At 37.5% G+C, this 17,819-nt stretch overlaps 1 protein-coding gene across 5 annotated transcripts; it reads left to right on the top strand.

Moving 5' to 3' along the window:
* The first annotated feature begins 1,439 nt into the window (after positions 1-1,439).
* On the top strand, positions 1,440-4,843 carry LOC130968001 (probable strigolactone esterase DAD2). 5 transcript variants are annotated; one of them, XR_009081488.1, is made up of 5 exons: positions 1,440-1,942; positions 2,009-2,420; positions 3,857-3,989; positions 4,105-4,159; positions 4,529-4,755. XR_009081488.1 is itself a non-coding variant. In XM_057893077.1 (4 exons), exons 1-3 carry the CDS (start codon positions 1,560-1,562, stop codon positions 4,150-4,152), a joined length of 843 nt encoding a protein of 280 aa, XP_057749060.1. In that variant the 5' UTR covers positions 1,440-1,559; the 3' UTR covers positions 4,153-4,159; positions 4,354-4,747. The 5 variants fall into 5 exon arrangements, 4 of the variants coding, with proteins under 4 accessions (XP_057749060.1, XP_057749059.1, XP_057749058.1 ...); XM_057893077.1 differs by lacking the exon at positions 3,857-3,989 and having other exon boundaries at positions 4,354-4,747; XM_057893076.1 differs by lacking the exons at positions 3,857-3,989; positions 4,105-4,159 and having other exon boundaries at positions 4,529-4,843.
* The last annotated feature ends 12,976 nt before the right edge of the window (positions 4,844-17,819 follow it).

A 17,819-nucleotide genomic window follows, 5' to 3' on the forward strand; every position in this document is an offset into this window, starting at 1 on the left:
TAAATAAATGAGAAATAATTAATCATTTCTAAATAAAGAAAGAATGAAGTATTTTTTATTTTTCAAAAGTATTAAGATAAGATTTGTTATTTATAGATCAACCTCGGTGTTGTCACTTTCTTCTGCCTTTTGAGCTAAAACATACGGTCAATGTGTACACCAAATAATGTAATTTGATCCTCCCAAATCGTTCGACCATTGGATACGTTCATCAGTTCATGGAGAATTCCTTGGACATATTACATATACACACCGAACGACACGAGATCATATCAATCTTATTAAGATAAATTCTAAAACTAAATTTTTATATTTTCGATCAAATTTTAAATTAGACACTTTAATTTTTAACAAATTTATATTATTTTATAAGTTTTTGAAACAAATTGATCCCTATATATGGAGATTAAAGATGCATTTTAGTTTACGTTTTATTTTTTTATTTTTAATATTTTTGTTTTAAAAATTTTGTAAAAGAAAAACAGAAAGTAAAAATAAAAAAATATTATTTTCATTATTTTTTTAATTTTTTTCACAAAATATTAAAAACAATCTGTCTTATACTAATATTTTTTAAGATTTATTTATCTTACTGAAAATTTTTTTCTTAAACTTATTTGTTCGTATATTAAAACTTTTATTAAAGAGAATAGTTTGTCCAATAGAAATAATTTTCAGAAACTTTTAAAATAATCAAATTTTATTAAAAATTATGCTGTGTAATCTAAAATTTTGATTAAAAAGGGTAATTTGTTCTGTTTATCTCATTGTGTTTATAGATAGTAGGAGCTAGTAATTTATGTGTAGATTTCTTGATATATGTAGGATGATAATAACAATAATCGAAGGCGATAGATAGGATGGTGTGAACGCGTTAAACCTCATTGGGTACGCGCAGCATGCCCAATAAATTCAATATGTTTGTCCTATAGATTTTGTTAAGCTAATAATAATTTTTGTGGAAAATATGAATAATAAGTTTTAAAATTAGTCCAATAAAATAAAAATATAGTGTATTTTTAATTTATTCATTTAAATTAATATTTTTTGGTTCTTCACGATATTTTCAATTCGACAGGTTAAAAACTAATCCGTCGCAAATCAGAGCTCCATTTAAGGGTCTGCTGCTGGTTAATGGGTTGCTGCATGCACAATGCGTGATTCGATCCCCGACACTTGCTTAAGCGGACGAGTGAGCTGACTACTCGATCAACCTAAGTTGGTTTTTAAATTTTAGTATTAGAATAACTATCCACACATCTAGTAAATTAAACATTCAATATATTTAGTGCACATTATTTAGTATTTTCATTGTCTACCTATACTTTTTCTTACCCTATATACGGACGGATATGATTTTATATGTAATCTTTGTGCTATTAAATAAACTCCATATAATTCCACTAAAAATTGTTTCATATAACATGGCATAACCTTATCTATAAATTGGCATAGCAAGTAGTACAAGCCAAACAAAGAAAATAAGCACAGGGATTTTATTCTCCTACAAAAACTTTGTGCTTTCTTGTTATTACTGAAGGACATAGAGACAACAGAGCATGGCGACACCAAAAACGGCACTTTCAGCGTTATTGAAGACCAGAATTGAAGGTAGTGGGAGCGAGACTATAGTGTTTTGTCATGGCTATGGAACGGACCAATCCATTTGGGACAAAGTGGTTCCCATATTAGCTCAAAATTACCGTGTTGTTGTCTTTGATTGGCCATTTGCTGGATCAGTAAAAGATCAGAAGCTTTACGACCCTCTAAAGTACTCTTCCTTTGAAGCTTTTGGTGATGATTTGATCACTCTACTGACTGAAATTGGCATCAAATCTGCCACTTTCGTTGGCCATTCCATGTCCGGCATGATCGGTTGCATTGCCTCTCTCAAAAGGCCTGACCTCTTTAAGCGCCTTGTTCTTGTTTGTGCTTCCCCAAGGTACTCAATCTATTAATTAACAAGTAATAAAATGTTATTACACCTAACGTAACTTGTTTCATATAGGTTTCTAAATTCAGATGATTTCGAGGGAGGGTTTAAGAACTCAGATGTGGAGCAATTAATCTCGGCGATGGAGAACAACTATGAAGAGTTTGCTTCTCATTTCGCGTCGATGATAGCAGATGCAGCTAACAGTGATAATGTTGCGACCGTGGAAAAGTACAAGAAAGGCTTAATCAAAATGGGAGCTGAAGTGGCGCTGCCATTAGCCAAGACTGTGTTCTACAGTGATTACAGAGAATTACTTGACAAAGTTGAAACTCCATGCACAATCATACAGACCACTAATGACAAGGCTGTTCCTCGCAGCGTAGCACTCTACATGCAGAACAAGATCAAAGGGGAAGCCACTTTGGAGATCATACACACTGATGGCCATTTTCCTCAGCTTACTTCTCACCTTAAGTTTATTGAGGTTTTAAAGGCTACTCTCGACTCTGATGCCCTTCCTTAATTAATCAATTGAGATTATTATTTCCATGTTCTCTAAGTCTCTATCTGTTTCTTCTTGTCATCGTTTAATTTCTTGGTTGTTGTACTAGTACCACAAGGTAAGTAGCATGATTGAATGGTGATGTATTTCAATAGCATGCATGTGATATTTCATGTTTGTATTCGTTGACTCCTTGTTAGTTACTGTTTGTATGGTTGGGGGTAGGGCCGAAGAAGAATTAATGGCAGCGTCTACCTATCCTACATAGTCTCACAAATCACGGTGCTATCAATACAAGAGGATTTTCTCAAAAAAAAAAAAAAAAAAATACAAGATGACAAATTATATCTTTTTCCCTATTTTTAATTAATTTAGAATTTATTTAGGTGAATTTCTATAAAAAAAAATCTTTTTTAAGTAATTTTTATTAAAAAATTTTAAAAAATAAAAATAATTTTATATTTAGATATTATATATAAAAAATATTTTTATTTAACAATTATATTTAAATATAATAATATAAAAATATTTATTTATTTATTTATTATATTAAAATATCTTTTTTCTAAAAAATAATTATAGTTTTTAAAAAACAGATTTATTTTAATTTTTTTAGTATTTTTTATTATTAAAATTTTATCAAATATATTAAAAAATAAAAAATATTTTATATTTTTCTAACAACTTAAGGGTATCTAAAGTTCTAAACACACTCTTAAACTTTAAAGTGAAACAACTACTTAATCCATTTAACTATTAAGAGAAAAATATTTTTGGGGTAAGATATAGATAACATAATAATTTTTTTGGTGTACTCAATATTTTCTCAAATTTTTTTTTTTGGTATTAAAACAGGACTAAAACATCTAAACAAAAGAAAATCTAATTATAAATTAAATAGGATAAACAGACCCTTATTCATCATCAACTAGAATGCTACTAATCTCTCTAGGAGGAATTTTTCAAAAGTAAAATCTTGGGTCAAGATTTAAACTTTTTCGAGCTAGACAATTTGCATATTTATTATTGTCATTGTATATATTTACAAAATTAATATCACAATTTTTTTTTAAATATAATATTCCTAATTAAAGCATTAGGATGCTTGCTATGGCCTATGTGGCTATTAATTAGAGATATAATGGTTTTGGAGTCACTCTCTACCACCAACCTTTTAACACCTATTGTCCAAGCCAAGTTTAACCCCTTCATAATTTCCAAAGCTCCGCCCTGTACATCGAACACCGCCCAATAAAGTGAGAGAAGCCGCCGATCCACTTTCCACTGCAATCCCTCAATACCACAATCTGCCTTTTCTGTCATGACGTCTCTTATTTCGTCAATGTTTAAAGTAGTCTAATTCGATGAGAGTGTGTTTCATTTAATCTAGATTTCTTCTCTTCTGATGCTTGTTGCAGGTAGCTTCTTCTTTCTCTTGAACGCAATTTTTATCTCTTCCATGGTCTTCAAAATTTCAATGTGGGTTTGAGGAGGTCTATGATAATTTTCTTCGTGTATCTATCTGTTTCTCCATTCCCAATTTTCTAGCAAGTAATTAAAAAAACAGCAATCCAATTTTTGTTCTGATTGTTTCCCAATTGGTGGGATAAGTTCAATGCAATCCATTATCTAAAATTGGTTCCGAAAAATGTTTATATTTTTTCAGGTTCAAAAGCGTTGCCCAAGTTCTGGAGACTTTAGGGCAGTTTTTTAGAACATGGGTAATCTCTTTAATATGATCTTCACATAATCGGCATTTTTTCTCTCCTTTAATCTTGTCTTTCTTTGGTTAGTGAAAATTCTTTCATGTATTGTCCTCCAAATAAACATTTTGGCTTTCTAGTATCCTTTCTAATTTTAAATTTGGATCCAATGATTTCTTTGAAATTTTGACCAATTTTGCATGGGTTTGTAGGTAGCTCCCACAGAGAAGTCTCCATCTTCTGTGTGCACCCAACCTATTCTATCTTTGCCATACTCTTCTAATGATGTTGGTGTTGCAATGATGTTAAGAACAATGTCTTTAGATAAGCAATTGTTAAGTTTGAGTCTATCCTAATTTTTCATTTGAATTGTCCATTTCCACACAGAACTTTTCATGTTTGAGATGGCTTTGGTTGTCCTGTTCAACAGACTTTTTTGTTCTCCACCCAATGGTTGAGCCAGAAATTGGTGTTCAATCCGTCTCCAATGTGGTGTATGGTATTTTATAACAATAAAGGCCAGAGTCTGACCAGTTTTTTCTACAGAGGCGAGTCTGTATTTTTTGCTATAATCCATATGACGGAGGAAAAATGTCGGTAAAGATTTTCACAAAAATATCGTGTTACAAGTATAGTTCTAAACCGATAATTAAACCTCAATGAATGTTTAAATTGTTTGTCATTTAAGCAAACCCAATAAAATTAACCGAAGTATTTAAACCTCGGGTCGTCTCTCAAGGAATTGTAAAGAAGTATGTTTACTATTGGCTATGGAAAATGTAACACCTTAATATTCAAATCCTTATGCTCGAGTCATAAATCAATGATATTACGGTGGTACGACTCTCAGGTGGATTTTTAATATATAAATATAAGTATATTTGAAGGGAGTATTATTCGAGAAGCCTGAAAAGAGTAAAAATAAAATCACGGAGACGCAATACTCACGCATCGACAGCTAAAAGATAAAGCATGAAGTCGAAAGCGATATACGGATAAAGGCATAAAGGAGATTAAGAGATAGACAACAGATAAATATTATATAACATAAGTAAATAGTCACTAGTCACGACTCGCGAAGTTTAGGCCGGCTAGGGTGCAGTATGGAAGTAGATGACAACAATATATCCTAGTCTCTCTCAAAACAAACATAAGAGCCTCTATAGGCAAGTTCAAAAGAGTTTAATACATAATATAAGTTCTTCAAAATAAAGGTGGAGAGATTCTAAGCAAAATATAAAATAGAGAATATAAAGATCTTCGCCGTCTCTCAAACGAACCACAACTCACTTCTGAGCACTTGGATCTGTATCTGAAAAATAAGAGATATATACGGAATGAGAACCCCCGACCCATGGGTTCCCAGTACGGTAAAAGTGCTAAATAAATACAATGTACTGCAATAAAAACTCACTAAGCATCCTAAACTTCTTTCCACCAAGCATTCACCCTATGTTCTTGCTAATCCATAAATAGACAACTATCATAACGGAAAGCTAAAGCTAACTCATATTTCTCATGCTTCCCGACTTTCTAACTCTCCCACGAATCAAAATCAGGATCATAAACAAAATCATCACCAGTTATTCTGTCTCAGCAATTCTATATCAATACATCATATCCTCACCTGGAGCAAGTGAATTTACTTCACTGTGTCCACCCAAGGAGCTTAAATTATCTCATTAAATAATCATTATCATCATTCAATCACATTATCAATTCATCTCCTCAAGAACAACCCTCAGCGTCCACCGACACCAGCATGAGGGACCTCTCAGTTGTACAAACACAAGCAAGGCAGGCAAGTAATACACAATTAATGTACAAGTAGAACAAGTAGCACATAATCAGGTAACATAGCATATATGATATAGCAATTGAAAACAATTAGGCAAACCCAAACAATTCAAATATATGCAAATGATGTATCCCTGCCCTATGGCTGATGATATCATTTGTCGGTTATATAACCAACCCGATAAGTCTTGGTAGCTAACCGTTGGACTGTCCCTCTGTCATGCATCCCCAATTCGAGTTATTCTCAATCATAATCATGATCATAATCATAATCACAATCATACAACACCCACACTGGTGTCTATCCATACAACACCCACACTGGTGTTTATCCACGGGGGCGAGCTCATCCGAAACTTTTACAGTGTCCGACCACACTTACGACATAGGGTCAGCAGAGTATCGAGTCTCAACTTGGAGCACGTGGTGGCTAGTCACTGTTTTCATCTAGGAAAACTCGTATCTCAGATAATCATTCTACATTCATTCATAACATTCCATAATCATTCGTCATGACCATATTGTCATTTATACATCACATGATTGCACATTTATACATCACCCATCATAACTCGGGGCAAGTGGGGCAAAACCACAACCCTTGCGTCCACCCGGGGAGCCTCTATACTAACCAACCTGGAGCAAGTGGGGCCCAACCACAACCCTTGCTACTACCTAGGAGGTACGTTCTCATATGCCAGAGAGAACCAAAGAGGAGATCCTAACCTTCCACTATCTCGCTGGGGGCAATTTTACAATACCAGGAAGAACAAGGAAGGGGATCCTCACATTCCTCCATTTCTCTGGGGTCGCACTTTCGAGAAAAGAGCTCAAGATAAAGCAATCATTCAAAGTCATAATTCATTTCCAGCCATAAATCAATATTCATCATAGCCATCCGGCTCATGGCATAACCCATAACCAGCCAATAATCAATATTTATCATAGGCATCCGGCTCATGGCATAACCTATAACCAGCCAATAATCAATATCAAATACAGTCCTTTGGCTCACGGCATACACCATACTTCTATCATCACCCTCAACACCCATACAGTCATTATTAGTCCTAACTCATCATTAAATCTCCCCTTACTTCGTCCACAAGTTACCACATCTCCTAGCCTATTTCCATCGCTAGGCATACTATAAGTATTTAGGACATAAAGGGTGAGGATGGAGACTCAGAAGCCTGAAATTTGGCTTTAACAACTCAAAAATCAACCCTAAGGTGAAAACAGGGTCACACGTGCGCGTCGCCCACGCGCACACGTGGATGGGAGAAAAACCAAGTGACGCCTATGCGTCAGCCACACGTATGCATGGGTGCGTTTTGTGTCCCCACGCACAAAACCAGCACAAGTATCGCACAACTCTCGGGAATTTGGCTTGTCAACTGATGCAGCACATCGACGCGTACGCGTGTACCATGCGCACGCGTGGGGTGTGAAAATTTGAAAACAGTGCGTGCGCGTCGGCCACGCTTACGCATGAGATTGCATTCTGCCAAAAATTTTACTAAGTTAAAAAGCTGCAGAATTCACAATTTTAAACCCCAAACTTCCAACGCCCATAACTTCTTCTACAAAATTTATTTTTCAACCATTTTTGAACCGTTGGAAATATCTTTTAATGAACTTTCATAAAAATTCATTTTTGAAGGATTCCAAACTATGTGGACCGAGTTACGGACTACCAAAGTTGGTCAAAAATTGGTTTTTACCCAAACATAGATGATGAGCGGATAATTTATACGCTTTTTGGCATTGTTTTTAGTATGTTTTTAGTATATTTTAGTTAGTTTTTAGTACATTTTCATTAGTTTTTATTTAAAATTCACTTTTCTGGGCTTTATTATGAGTTTGTGTGTTTTTTTGTGATTTCAGGTATTTTCTGGCTGAAATTGAGGGACCTGAGCAAAAATCTGATTTAGAGGCTGAAAAGGACTGCAGATGCTGTTGGATTCTGACCTCCATGCACTCGAAGTGAATTTTCTGGAGCTACAGAAGCCCAATTGGCGCGCTCTCAATTGCGTTGGAAAGTAGACATCCTGGGCTTTCCAGCAATATATAATAGTCCATACTTTTCTCGAGATTTGATGGCCCAAACCGGCGTTGCAAATCAGCTTCAGAAATCCCGGCGTTAAACGCCGGAACTGGCACAATGAGTTAAACGCCCAAACTGGCATAAAAGCTAGCATTTAACTCCAGAAAAATTCTCTACACATGAAAGCTTCAATGCTCAGCCCAAGCACACACCAAGTGGACCCCGGAAGTGGATTTTTACGTCATTTACTCATTTCTGTATACCCTAGGTTACTAGTTCACTATTAATAGGATCTTTTGACATTGTATCTTGGCCGCATGACACATTACACGTTTCTTATTGTATCTTCTACAGCATGAATCTCTAAACCCCATGGTTGGGGGTGAGGAGCTCTGCTGTGTCTTGATGGATTAATGCAATTACTACTGTTTTTCATTCAATCACGCTTGTTTCTATTCCAATATATCACTTGTTCCTAAACTTGATGAATGTGATGATCCGTGACACTCATCATCATTCTCACCTATGAACGTGTGCTTGACAACCACCTCCGTTCTACCTTAGATTGAGTAGATATCTCTTGGATTCCTTAATCAGAATCTTTGTGGTATAAGCTAGAATCGATGGCGGCATTCAAGAGAATCCGGAAGGTCTAAACCTTGTCTGTGGTATTCTGAGTAGGATTCAAGGATTGAATGACTGTGACGAACTTCAAACTCCTGAGGGCTGGACGTTAGTGACAGACGCAAAAGAATCATTGGATTCTATTCCAACCTAATTGAGAACCGACAGATGATTAGCCGTGCTGTGACAGAGTGCGTTGAACATTTTCACTGAGAGGATGGGAGGTAGCCATTGACAACGGTGAAACCCTACATACAGCTTGCCATGGAAGGAGTCTTGCGTGCTTGAAGAAGAAGACAGTAGGAAAGCAGAGATTCAGAAGATAGAGCATCTCCAAAACCTCAACCTGTTCTCCATTATTGCAAAACAAGTACTTATTTCATGTTCTTTTACTTTTTACAATCAACCCTGATAATTGTTGATATCCTGACTAAGAGTTACAAGATAACCATAGCTTGCTTCAAACCGACAATCTCCATGGGATCGACCCTTACTCACGTAAGGTATTACTTGGACGACCCAGTGCACTTGCTGGTTAGTTGTGCGGAATTGCAAAAGTGTGATTGCAATTTCGTGCACCAAGTTTTTGGCGCCGTTACCGGGGATTGTTCGAGTTTGGACAACTGACGATTTATCTTGTTGCTTAGATTAGGACTATTTTATTTTATTTTTTTTTGGTTTAGAGTCTTTTCTTTGAGTTTAGTTTCATATTTTATGTTTGGTGTCAATTGCATGCTTTTGTTTTCTTTTAATTTTTTGAATTTGCATGTTCTTAGTCCTTTCTTAATCCTTAAAAATTCTAAGTTTGGTATCTTCTTTGTGTTTTCCTTTAAATTTTCAAAAATTTGTGTTTGATTTTCTAAAAATTTTAAGTTTGGTGTCATTTTGTTGTTTTTCTCTTTCCTCATTTCAACAATCAAATCTTTTTCAAAATAATTTTCAATCATATCTTTCCAATTGCTAATTCTAAAATCTTTTTAATTAACTAATTAATTTAGTTTTCAATTTGCTTTGATCTTATTTTCTTTTAGTTTTCGAAATTTTATTTTATTTCCCATTTATTTTATTTTATTTTATTTTTTTTCGGTCACCTTTAATTAAAAAAAATTTACTTTACTTGTGAATCCATATCATATTCTCTTTCTCCATCATGGACCTAAGTGGAAATGAGCAGTCCAGAAGGACTCTAGGGTCATATGCTAACCCCATTACAGCTGCATATGGGAGTAGCATCTGTATACCTCCCATTAAAGCAAGCAGCTTTGAGCTAAATCCTCAACTCATTATCATGGTGCAGCAAAATTGCCAGTATTCCGGTCTTCCACAGAAAGAACCTACTGAGTTTCTGGCACAATTTTTACAAATTGCTGACACAGTACATGATAAAGAGGTGGATCAGGATGTCTACAGACTATTACTGTTTCCATTTGCTGTAAAAGATCAAGCTAAGAGGTGGTTGAATAACCAACCTACAGCAAGCATAAAGACATGGAAACAGTTATCAGACAAATTCCTGAATCAATTTTACCCTCCAAAAAGGACGACACAGCTAAGGCTGGACATCCAAGGCTTTAAACAAGAGGATAATGAATCCCTTTATAATGCCTGGGAGAGGTACAGAGGTATGCTAAGAAAATGCCCCTCTGAAATGTTTTCAGAGTGGGTGCAGTTAGACATCTTCTACTATGGGCTTACAGAAAAAGCTCAGATGTCTCTGGACCACTCAGCTGGTGGATCTATACACATGAGGAAGACGATTGAAGAGGCTCAAGAGCTCATAGATACGGTTGCTAGAAATCAATATCTATACTCAAGCAGTGAGCCCTCTACAAAAGAAGAAGCTATGGCAGTAACTGCTAATCCTAATCCTCAAGAACAGATTATTAAGCTTAATCAACAATTACTCCTTATGACAAAACAATTAGCAGAATTTAAAGAGATGCTCCAAGACACTAAAAATGCTAACAAAAATATGGAAGCACAATTGAATCAGACAAGACAGCAACTATCTAAACAGATAACAGAAGAATGCCAAGCTGTTAAATTAAGGAGTGGGAAGACATTGAATGTATCAACTCAAAGCAGCAGAAAGCTAAGAAAGGAACAACTGACAGAGGAGGACCAACCAACTACCCAAAAATCCCTCTGAGGACAGTAAGAGCCCAGAGAGGAATGATTCTGGCGTTCAAACGCCAGAAAAGGGTAAGAAAGTGGCGTTAAATGCCCAATGGGTTGCCACTTCTGGCGTTCAAACGCCAGAAAAGGGTTGTAATCTGGCGTTAAATGCCCAAAAAGCACCCAATCCTGGCGTTCAAACACCACAAAGGGGTCAGACACTTGCAAGTGCTGATAACAACCCCCTTAAGCAGGCTTCTCCAACCACTTCTGTAGGAAATAAACCTGCAGCAACTAAGGTTGAAGAATATAAAGCCAAGATGTCTTATCCTCAGAAACTCCGCCAAGCGGAACAGGATAAGCAATTTGCCCGCTTTGCAGACTATCTAAGGACTCTTGAAATAAAGATTCCGTTTGCAGAGGCACTTGAGCAAATAGCTTCTTATGCTAAGTTCATGAAAGAGATCTTGAGTCATAAGAAGGATTGGAGAGAAACTGAAAAAGTTTTTCTCACTGAAGAATGCAGTGCAGTCATTTTAAAGAGCTTACCAGAGAAGCTTAATGATCCTGGAAGCTTTATGATACCATGCACATTAGAGGGTACTTGTACCAAGAAAGCTCTATGTGATCTTGGGGCAAGTATCAACCTAATACCTGCATCCACTATCAGAAAGCTTGGCTTGACTGAAGAAGTCAAACCAACCCGAATGTGCCTCCAACTTACTGATGGCTCCATTAAATATCCATCAGGCATAATTGAGGACATGATTGTCAAGGTTTGGCCATTTGCCTTTCCCACTGACTTTGTAGTGCTGGAAATGGAGGAGCACAAGAGTACAACTCTCATTCTAGGAAGACCTTTCCTAGCAACTGGACGAACCCTCATTGACGTCCAAAAAGGGGAATTAACCCTGAGAGTCAATGAGGATGAGTTCAAGTTGAATGTTGTCAAAGCTATGCAGCATCCAGACACATCAAATGACTGCATGAGCGCTGATAGTATTGACTCTTTAGTGGAGGAGGTCAATATGACTGAAAGTCTCGAATCAGAGCTAGAGGACATCTTTAAAGATGTTCAGCCTGATCTGGAGGAACTAAAGGAATTAAAAAAAATTCTGAAAATTCCTCAGGAAGAAGATAAGCCTCCTAAACCCGAGCTCAAGCCACTACCACCATCCCTGAAATATGCATTTCTGGGAGAAGGTGACACTTTTCCAGTGATCATAAGCTCTGCTCTAAATCCACTGGAAGAGGAAGCACTAATTCAAGTGCTAAGGACACACAAGACAGCTCTTGGGTGGTCCATAAGTGATCTTAAGGGCATTAGCCCAGCAAGATGCATGCACAAGATCCTATTGGAGGATGATGCTAAGCCAGTGGTTCAACCATAAAGGCGGCTAAATCCAGCCATGAAGGAGGTGGTGCAGAAAGAGGTCACTAAGTTACTAGAGGCTGGGATTATTTATCCTATTTTTTATAGCCCCTGGGTGAGCCCTGTCCACGTTGTCCCCAAGAAGGGAGGCATGACAGTGGTTCATAATGAAAAGAATGAACTGGTTCCTACAAGAACAATTATAGGGTGGCGTATGTGTATTGACTACAGAAGGCTCAATACAGCCACCAGGAAGGATCATTTTCCTTTACCATTCATAGACCAGATGCTAGAGAGACTGGCAGGTGATGAATATTACTGCTTTTTGGATGGCTATTCAGGTTACAACCAAATTGCAGTAGATCCTCAGGACCAAGAGAAAATAGCATTTATATGTCCTTCTGGAGTATTTGTCTACAGAAGGATGCCTTTTGGTCTGTGCAATGCACCTGCAACCTTTTAGAGGTGCATGCTCTCTATCTTCTCAGATATGGTAGAGAAATTTCTGGAAGTCTTCATGGATGACTTTTCAGTATTTGGAGACTCATTCAGCTCCTGCCTTAACCATCTAGCACTTGTTCTGAAAAGATGCCAAGAGACCACCTAGTTTTAAACTGGGAAAAATGTCACTTTATGGTGACTGAAGGGATTGTCCTTGGGCATAAAATTTCAAACAAGGGAATAGAGGTGGATCAAGCTAAAGTTGAAATAATTGAAAAATTACCACCACCTACCAATGTTAAGGCAATCAGAAGCTTTCTGGGGCATGCAGGATTCTACAGAAGGTTTATAAAAGATTTTTCAAAAATTGCCAAACCTCTGAGTAATCTGCTAACTGCTGACACTCCATTTATTTTTGATAATGAGTGTCTGCAGGCGTTTGAGACTCTGAAAGCTAAGCTGGTCACAGCACCAGTCATCTCTGCACCAGACTGGACATTACCATTTGAACTAATGTGTGATGCCAGTGACCATGCCATTGGTGCAGTATTAGGACAAAGGCATGGTAAGCTTCTGCACGTCATTTATTATGGCAGCCGTATTCTAAATGATGCACAGAAGAACTACACAACCACAGAAAAGGAGTTACTTGCAGTGGTTTATGCCATTGACAAGTTCAGATCTTATTTAGTAGGATCAAAAGTGACTGTGTATACTGACCATGCTGCTCTTAAATATCTACTCACAAAGCAGGATTCAAAACCCAGGCTCATAAGGTGGGTGTTGCTTCTGCAGGAATTTGATATAGAAATAAGAGACAGAAAAGGGACAGAGAATCAAGTAGCTGATCACCTGTCCCGGATAGAACCAGTAGCAGGAGCATCCCTCCCTCCTACTGAGATCTCTGAAACCTTTCCGGATGAGCAATTGTTTGCTATTCAGGAAGCTCCGTGGCTTGCAGACAGTGCAAACTGTAAGACTCAAGGTTCTCCTTCTGTAACCATGGAGAGGAAGCATGAAAAGCTTCTCTCAATACAGAGTCAAACAAAACCCCCACAGTCAAACTCTAAGTTTGGTGTTGGGGGGTCACAACCAAACTCTAAGTTTGGCGTTGGAGAGGTTCCAACATTGCTTTGAACATTTGTGAGGCTCCATGAGAGCCCACTGTCAAGCTACTGACATTAAAGAAGCGCTTGTTGGGAGGCAACCCAATGTTATATTTATTATTTTCCTTTGTTATCTTATGTTTTCTATAGGTTGATGATCATGGAAAGTCACAAAATCAATTGAAAAAGCAGAAACAGAATAAAAAACAGAAAGAAAAGCAGCACACCCTGGAGGAAAACTTACTGGCGTTTAAACGCCAGTAAGGGCAGCAAATGGGCGTTTAACGCCCAGTCTGGCACCATTCTGGGCATTTAACGCCAGAAAGGGGCACCAAACTGGCGTTAAACGCCAGGAATGGGCACCAAGCTGGCGTTAAACGCCAGAAATGGACACCAGCCCGGCGTTTAACTCCAGGATTGGCAGAAGGAGCATTTTTGCTCGCCACTTGGTACAGGGATGAATTATCCTTGACACCTCAGGATCTGTGGATCCCACAGGATCCCCACCTACCCCACCACTCTCTCTCTTCTTTCTTCTTTTGCTCGAGGACGAGCAAACCTTCTAAGTTTGGTGTGGTAAAAGCGTTGCTTTTTGTTTCTCCATAACCATTTATGGCACCTAAGGCCGGAGAAACCTCTAGAAAGAGGAAAGGGAAGGCAAAAGCTTCCACCTCCGAGCCATGGGAGATGGAGAGATTCATCTCAAGGGATGCACTTTCCTCCACAAAACTATTGGGAGCAAATCAACACCTCCCTAGGAGAATTGAGTTCCAACATGGGACAACTAAGGGTGGAGCACCAAGAACATTCCATCCTCCTCCATGAAATTAAAGAAGATCATAGAATCATGAGAGAGGAGCAACAAAGGCAAGGAAGAGACATTGAGGAGCTCAAGCACTCCATAAGATCTTCAAGAGGAAGAACAAGCCGCCATCACTAAGGTGGACCCGTTCTTTAATTTCCTTGTTCTTTATTTTCTATTTTTCGAATTCTTATGCTTATGTTTATCTATGTTTGTGTCTTATTACATGATCATTAGTATCTTAGTGTCTATGCCTTAAAGCTATGAATGTCCTATGAATCCATCACCTTTCTTAAATGAAAAATGTTTTTATTACAAAAGAACAAGAAGTACAGGATTTCGAATTTATCTCTGAAACTAGTTGAATTAGTTTGATGTGGTGACAATACTTTTTGTTTTCTGAATGAATGCTTGAACAGTGCATATGTCTTTTGAATTTGTTGTTTAAAGAATGTTAAATTTGTTGGCTTTTGAAAGAATGATGGAAAAGGAGAAATGTTATTGAGGATCTAAAAAAATCATCAAATTGATTCTTGAAGCAAAAAAAAAAAAAAAGAGAAGAGAAGAAGAAAAAGCAAGCAGAAAAAGCCAATAGTCCTTTAAACCAAAAGGCAAGGGTAGAAATAAAAAGTGATCCAAGGCAAAAAGAGTGTGCTTAAGAACCCTGGACACCTCTAATTGGGGACTCTAGCAAAGCTCAGTCACAATCCAAAAAGGTTCACCCAGTTATGTGTCTGTGGCATGTATGTATCCGGTGGTAATACTGGAAGACAGAGTGCTTTGGGCCACAGCCAAGACTCATAAAGTAGCTATGTTCAAGAATCATCATACTTAACTAGGAGAATCAATAATACTATCTGAGTTCTGAGTTCCTATAGATGCCAATCATTCTAAACTTCAAAGGATAAAGTGAGATGCCAAAACTGTTCAGAAGCAAAAAGCTACTAGTCCCGCTCATCTAATTGGAGCTAAGTTTCTTTGATATTTTGGAGTCTATAGTATATTCTCTTCTTTTTATTCTATTTTGAGTTTCAGTTGCTTGGGGACAAGCAACAATTTAAGTTTGGTGTTGTGATGAGCGGATAATTTATACGCTTTTTGGCATTGTTTTTAGTATGTTTTTAGTATATTTTAGTTAGTTTTTAGTACATTTGCATTAGTTTTTATTTAAAATTCACTTTTCTGGGCTTTACTATGAGTTTGTGTATTTTTCTGTGATTTCAGGTATTTTCTGGCTGAAATTGAGGGACCTGAGCAAAAATCTGATTTAGAGGCTGAAAAGGACTGCAGATGCTATTGGATTCTGACCTCCATGCACTCAAAGTGGATTTTCTGGAGCTACAGAAGCTCAATTGGCGCGTTCTCAATTGCGTTGGAAAGTAGACATCCTGGGCTTTCCAGAAATGTATAATAGTCCATACTTTGCTCGAGATTTGATGGCCCAAATCGGCATTGCAAATTAGCTTCAGAAATCCCAGCGTTAAACGCCGGAACTGGCACAAAAATTGGAGTTAAACGCCCAAACTGGCATAAAAGCTGGCGTTTAACTCCAGAAAAAGTCTCTACACATGAAAGCTTCAATGCTCAGCCCAAGCACACACCAAGTGGACCCCGGAAGTGGATTTTTACGTCATTTACTCATTTCTGTATACCCTAGGTTACTAGTTCACTATTAATAGGATCTTTTGACATTGTATCTTGGCCGCATGACACATTACACGTTTCTTATTGTATCTTCTACAGCATGAATCTCTAAACCGCATGGTTGGGGGTGAGGAGCTCTGCTGTGTCTTGATGGATTAATGCAATTACTACTGTTTTTCATTCAATCACGCTTGTTTCTATTCCAATATATCACTTGTTCCTAAACTTGATGAATGTGATGATCCGTGACACTCATCATCATTCTCACCTATGAACATGTGCTTGACAACCACCTCCGTTCTACCTTAGATTGAGTAGATATCTCTTGGATTCCTTAATCAGAATCTTTATGGTATAAGCTAGAATCGATGGCGGCATTCAAGAGAATCCGGAAGGTCTAAACCTTGTCTGTGGTATTCTGAGTAGGATTCAAGGATTGAATGACTGTGACGAACTTCAAACTCCTGAGGGCTGGACGTTAGTGACAGACGCAAAAGAATCATTGGATTCTATTCCAACCTAATTGAGAACCGACAGATGATTAGCCGTGCTGTGACAGAGTGCGTTGAACATTTTCACTGAGAGGATGGGAGGTAGCCATTGACAACGGTGAAACCCTACATACAGCTTGCCATGGAAGGAGTCTTGTGTGCTTGAAGAAGAAGACAGTAGGAAAGCAGAGATTCAGAAGATAGAGCATCTCCAAAACCTCAACCTGTTCTCCATTACTGCAAAACAAGTACTTATTTCATGTTCTTTTACTTTTTACAATCAACCTTGATAATTGTTGATATCCTGACTAAGAGTTACAAGATAACCATAGCTTGCTTCAAACCGACAATCTCCATGGGATCGACCCTTACTCACGTAAGGTATTACTTGGACGACCCAGTGCACTTGCTGGTTAGTTGTGCGGAATTGCAAAAGTGTGATTGCAATTTCGTGCACCAATAAAAATCACCAATTTTTCCAATGTTCACAAGCCAAATTCATTTCCACTCATCCAAATGACCACAACCCAATCATATTCACATAATTACACTCAACCAAAGCCCAACCTACCTTATCTACATAATTTCATCCAAAACCATCAAATTCCACACTTCAAACCTTATTATTCAAGAACCAACCCAATTATTCACACATTCATTATCTAAAATCCATCCAATTAGTCATATCATCACGCAATACACACATCAACTTACCTTCCTTACCTCTTTCCAGCCTCCGGCCCAAAACTCAGGGCCTCCGGCCCAAATTCACAATTTAATTGCATAATCCACAAACCAATACTCATTATCCAATACATCATATTCGCAACAAACCAAACATATAATTTTCATACAATTCTCAACCCAATCATTAATTCACACTACATATCAATTATGCACATTAGCACCAACCATTCACACAATCCAAACTTAATCCTAGGGGCATCTAGCCTAGGAATTCTCATCACACCATATGGTACTTAAATGAAATTTGAACCGTATCCTCTTGTAGCCAAACCAATTGAGCCTCTTCTTTGGAAGTCTCCACCAACCTTAGCTCCAAGCCTTACCAAAGCTCCTCAAGCAACACCAATCTCCCAGTTGTGCACCAAAATTACTAAATACACTAACATAACCAATTTCACTTATATACATTAACCTAGGGTTCATGAAATTGATAAATCACAAGGGTTGGAGGGTTTCTTACCTTAACCCACTGAAGTTTGTGATGAATATCAC

Source organism: Arachis stenosperma, chromosome 3 (genome assembly GCF_014773155.1).
Source record: "Arachis stenosperma cultivar V10309 chromosome 3, arast.V10309.gnm1.PFL2, whole genome shotgun sequence".
NCBI classification, from domain to species: Eukaryota; Viridiplantae; Streptophyta; class Magnoliopsida; order Fabales; family Fabaceae; genus Arachis; species Arachis stenosperma.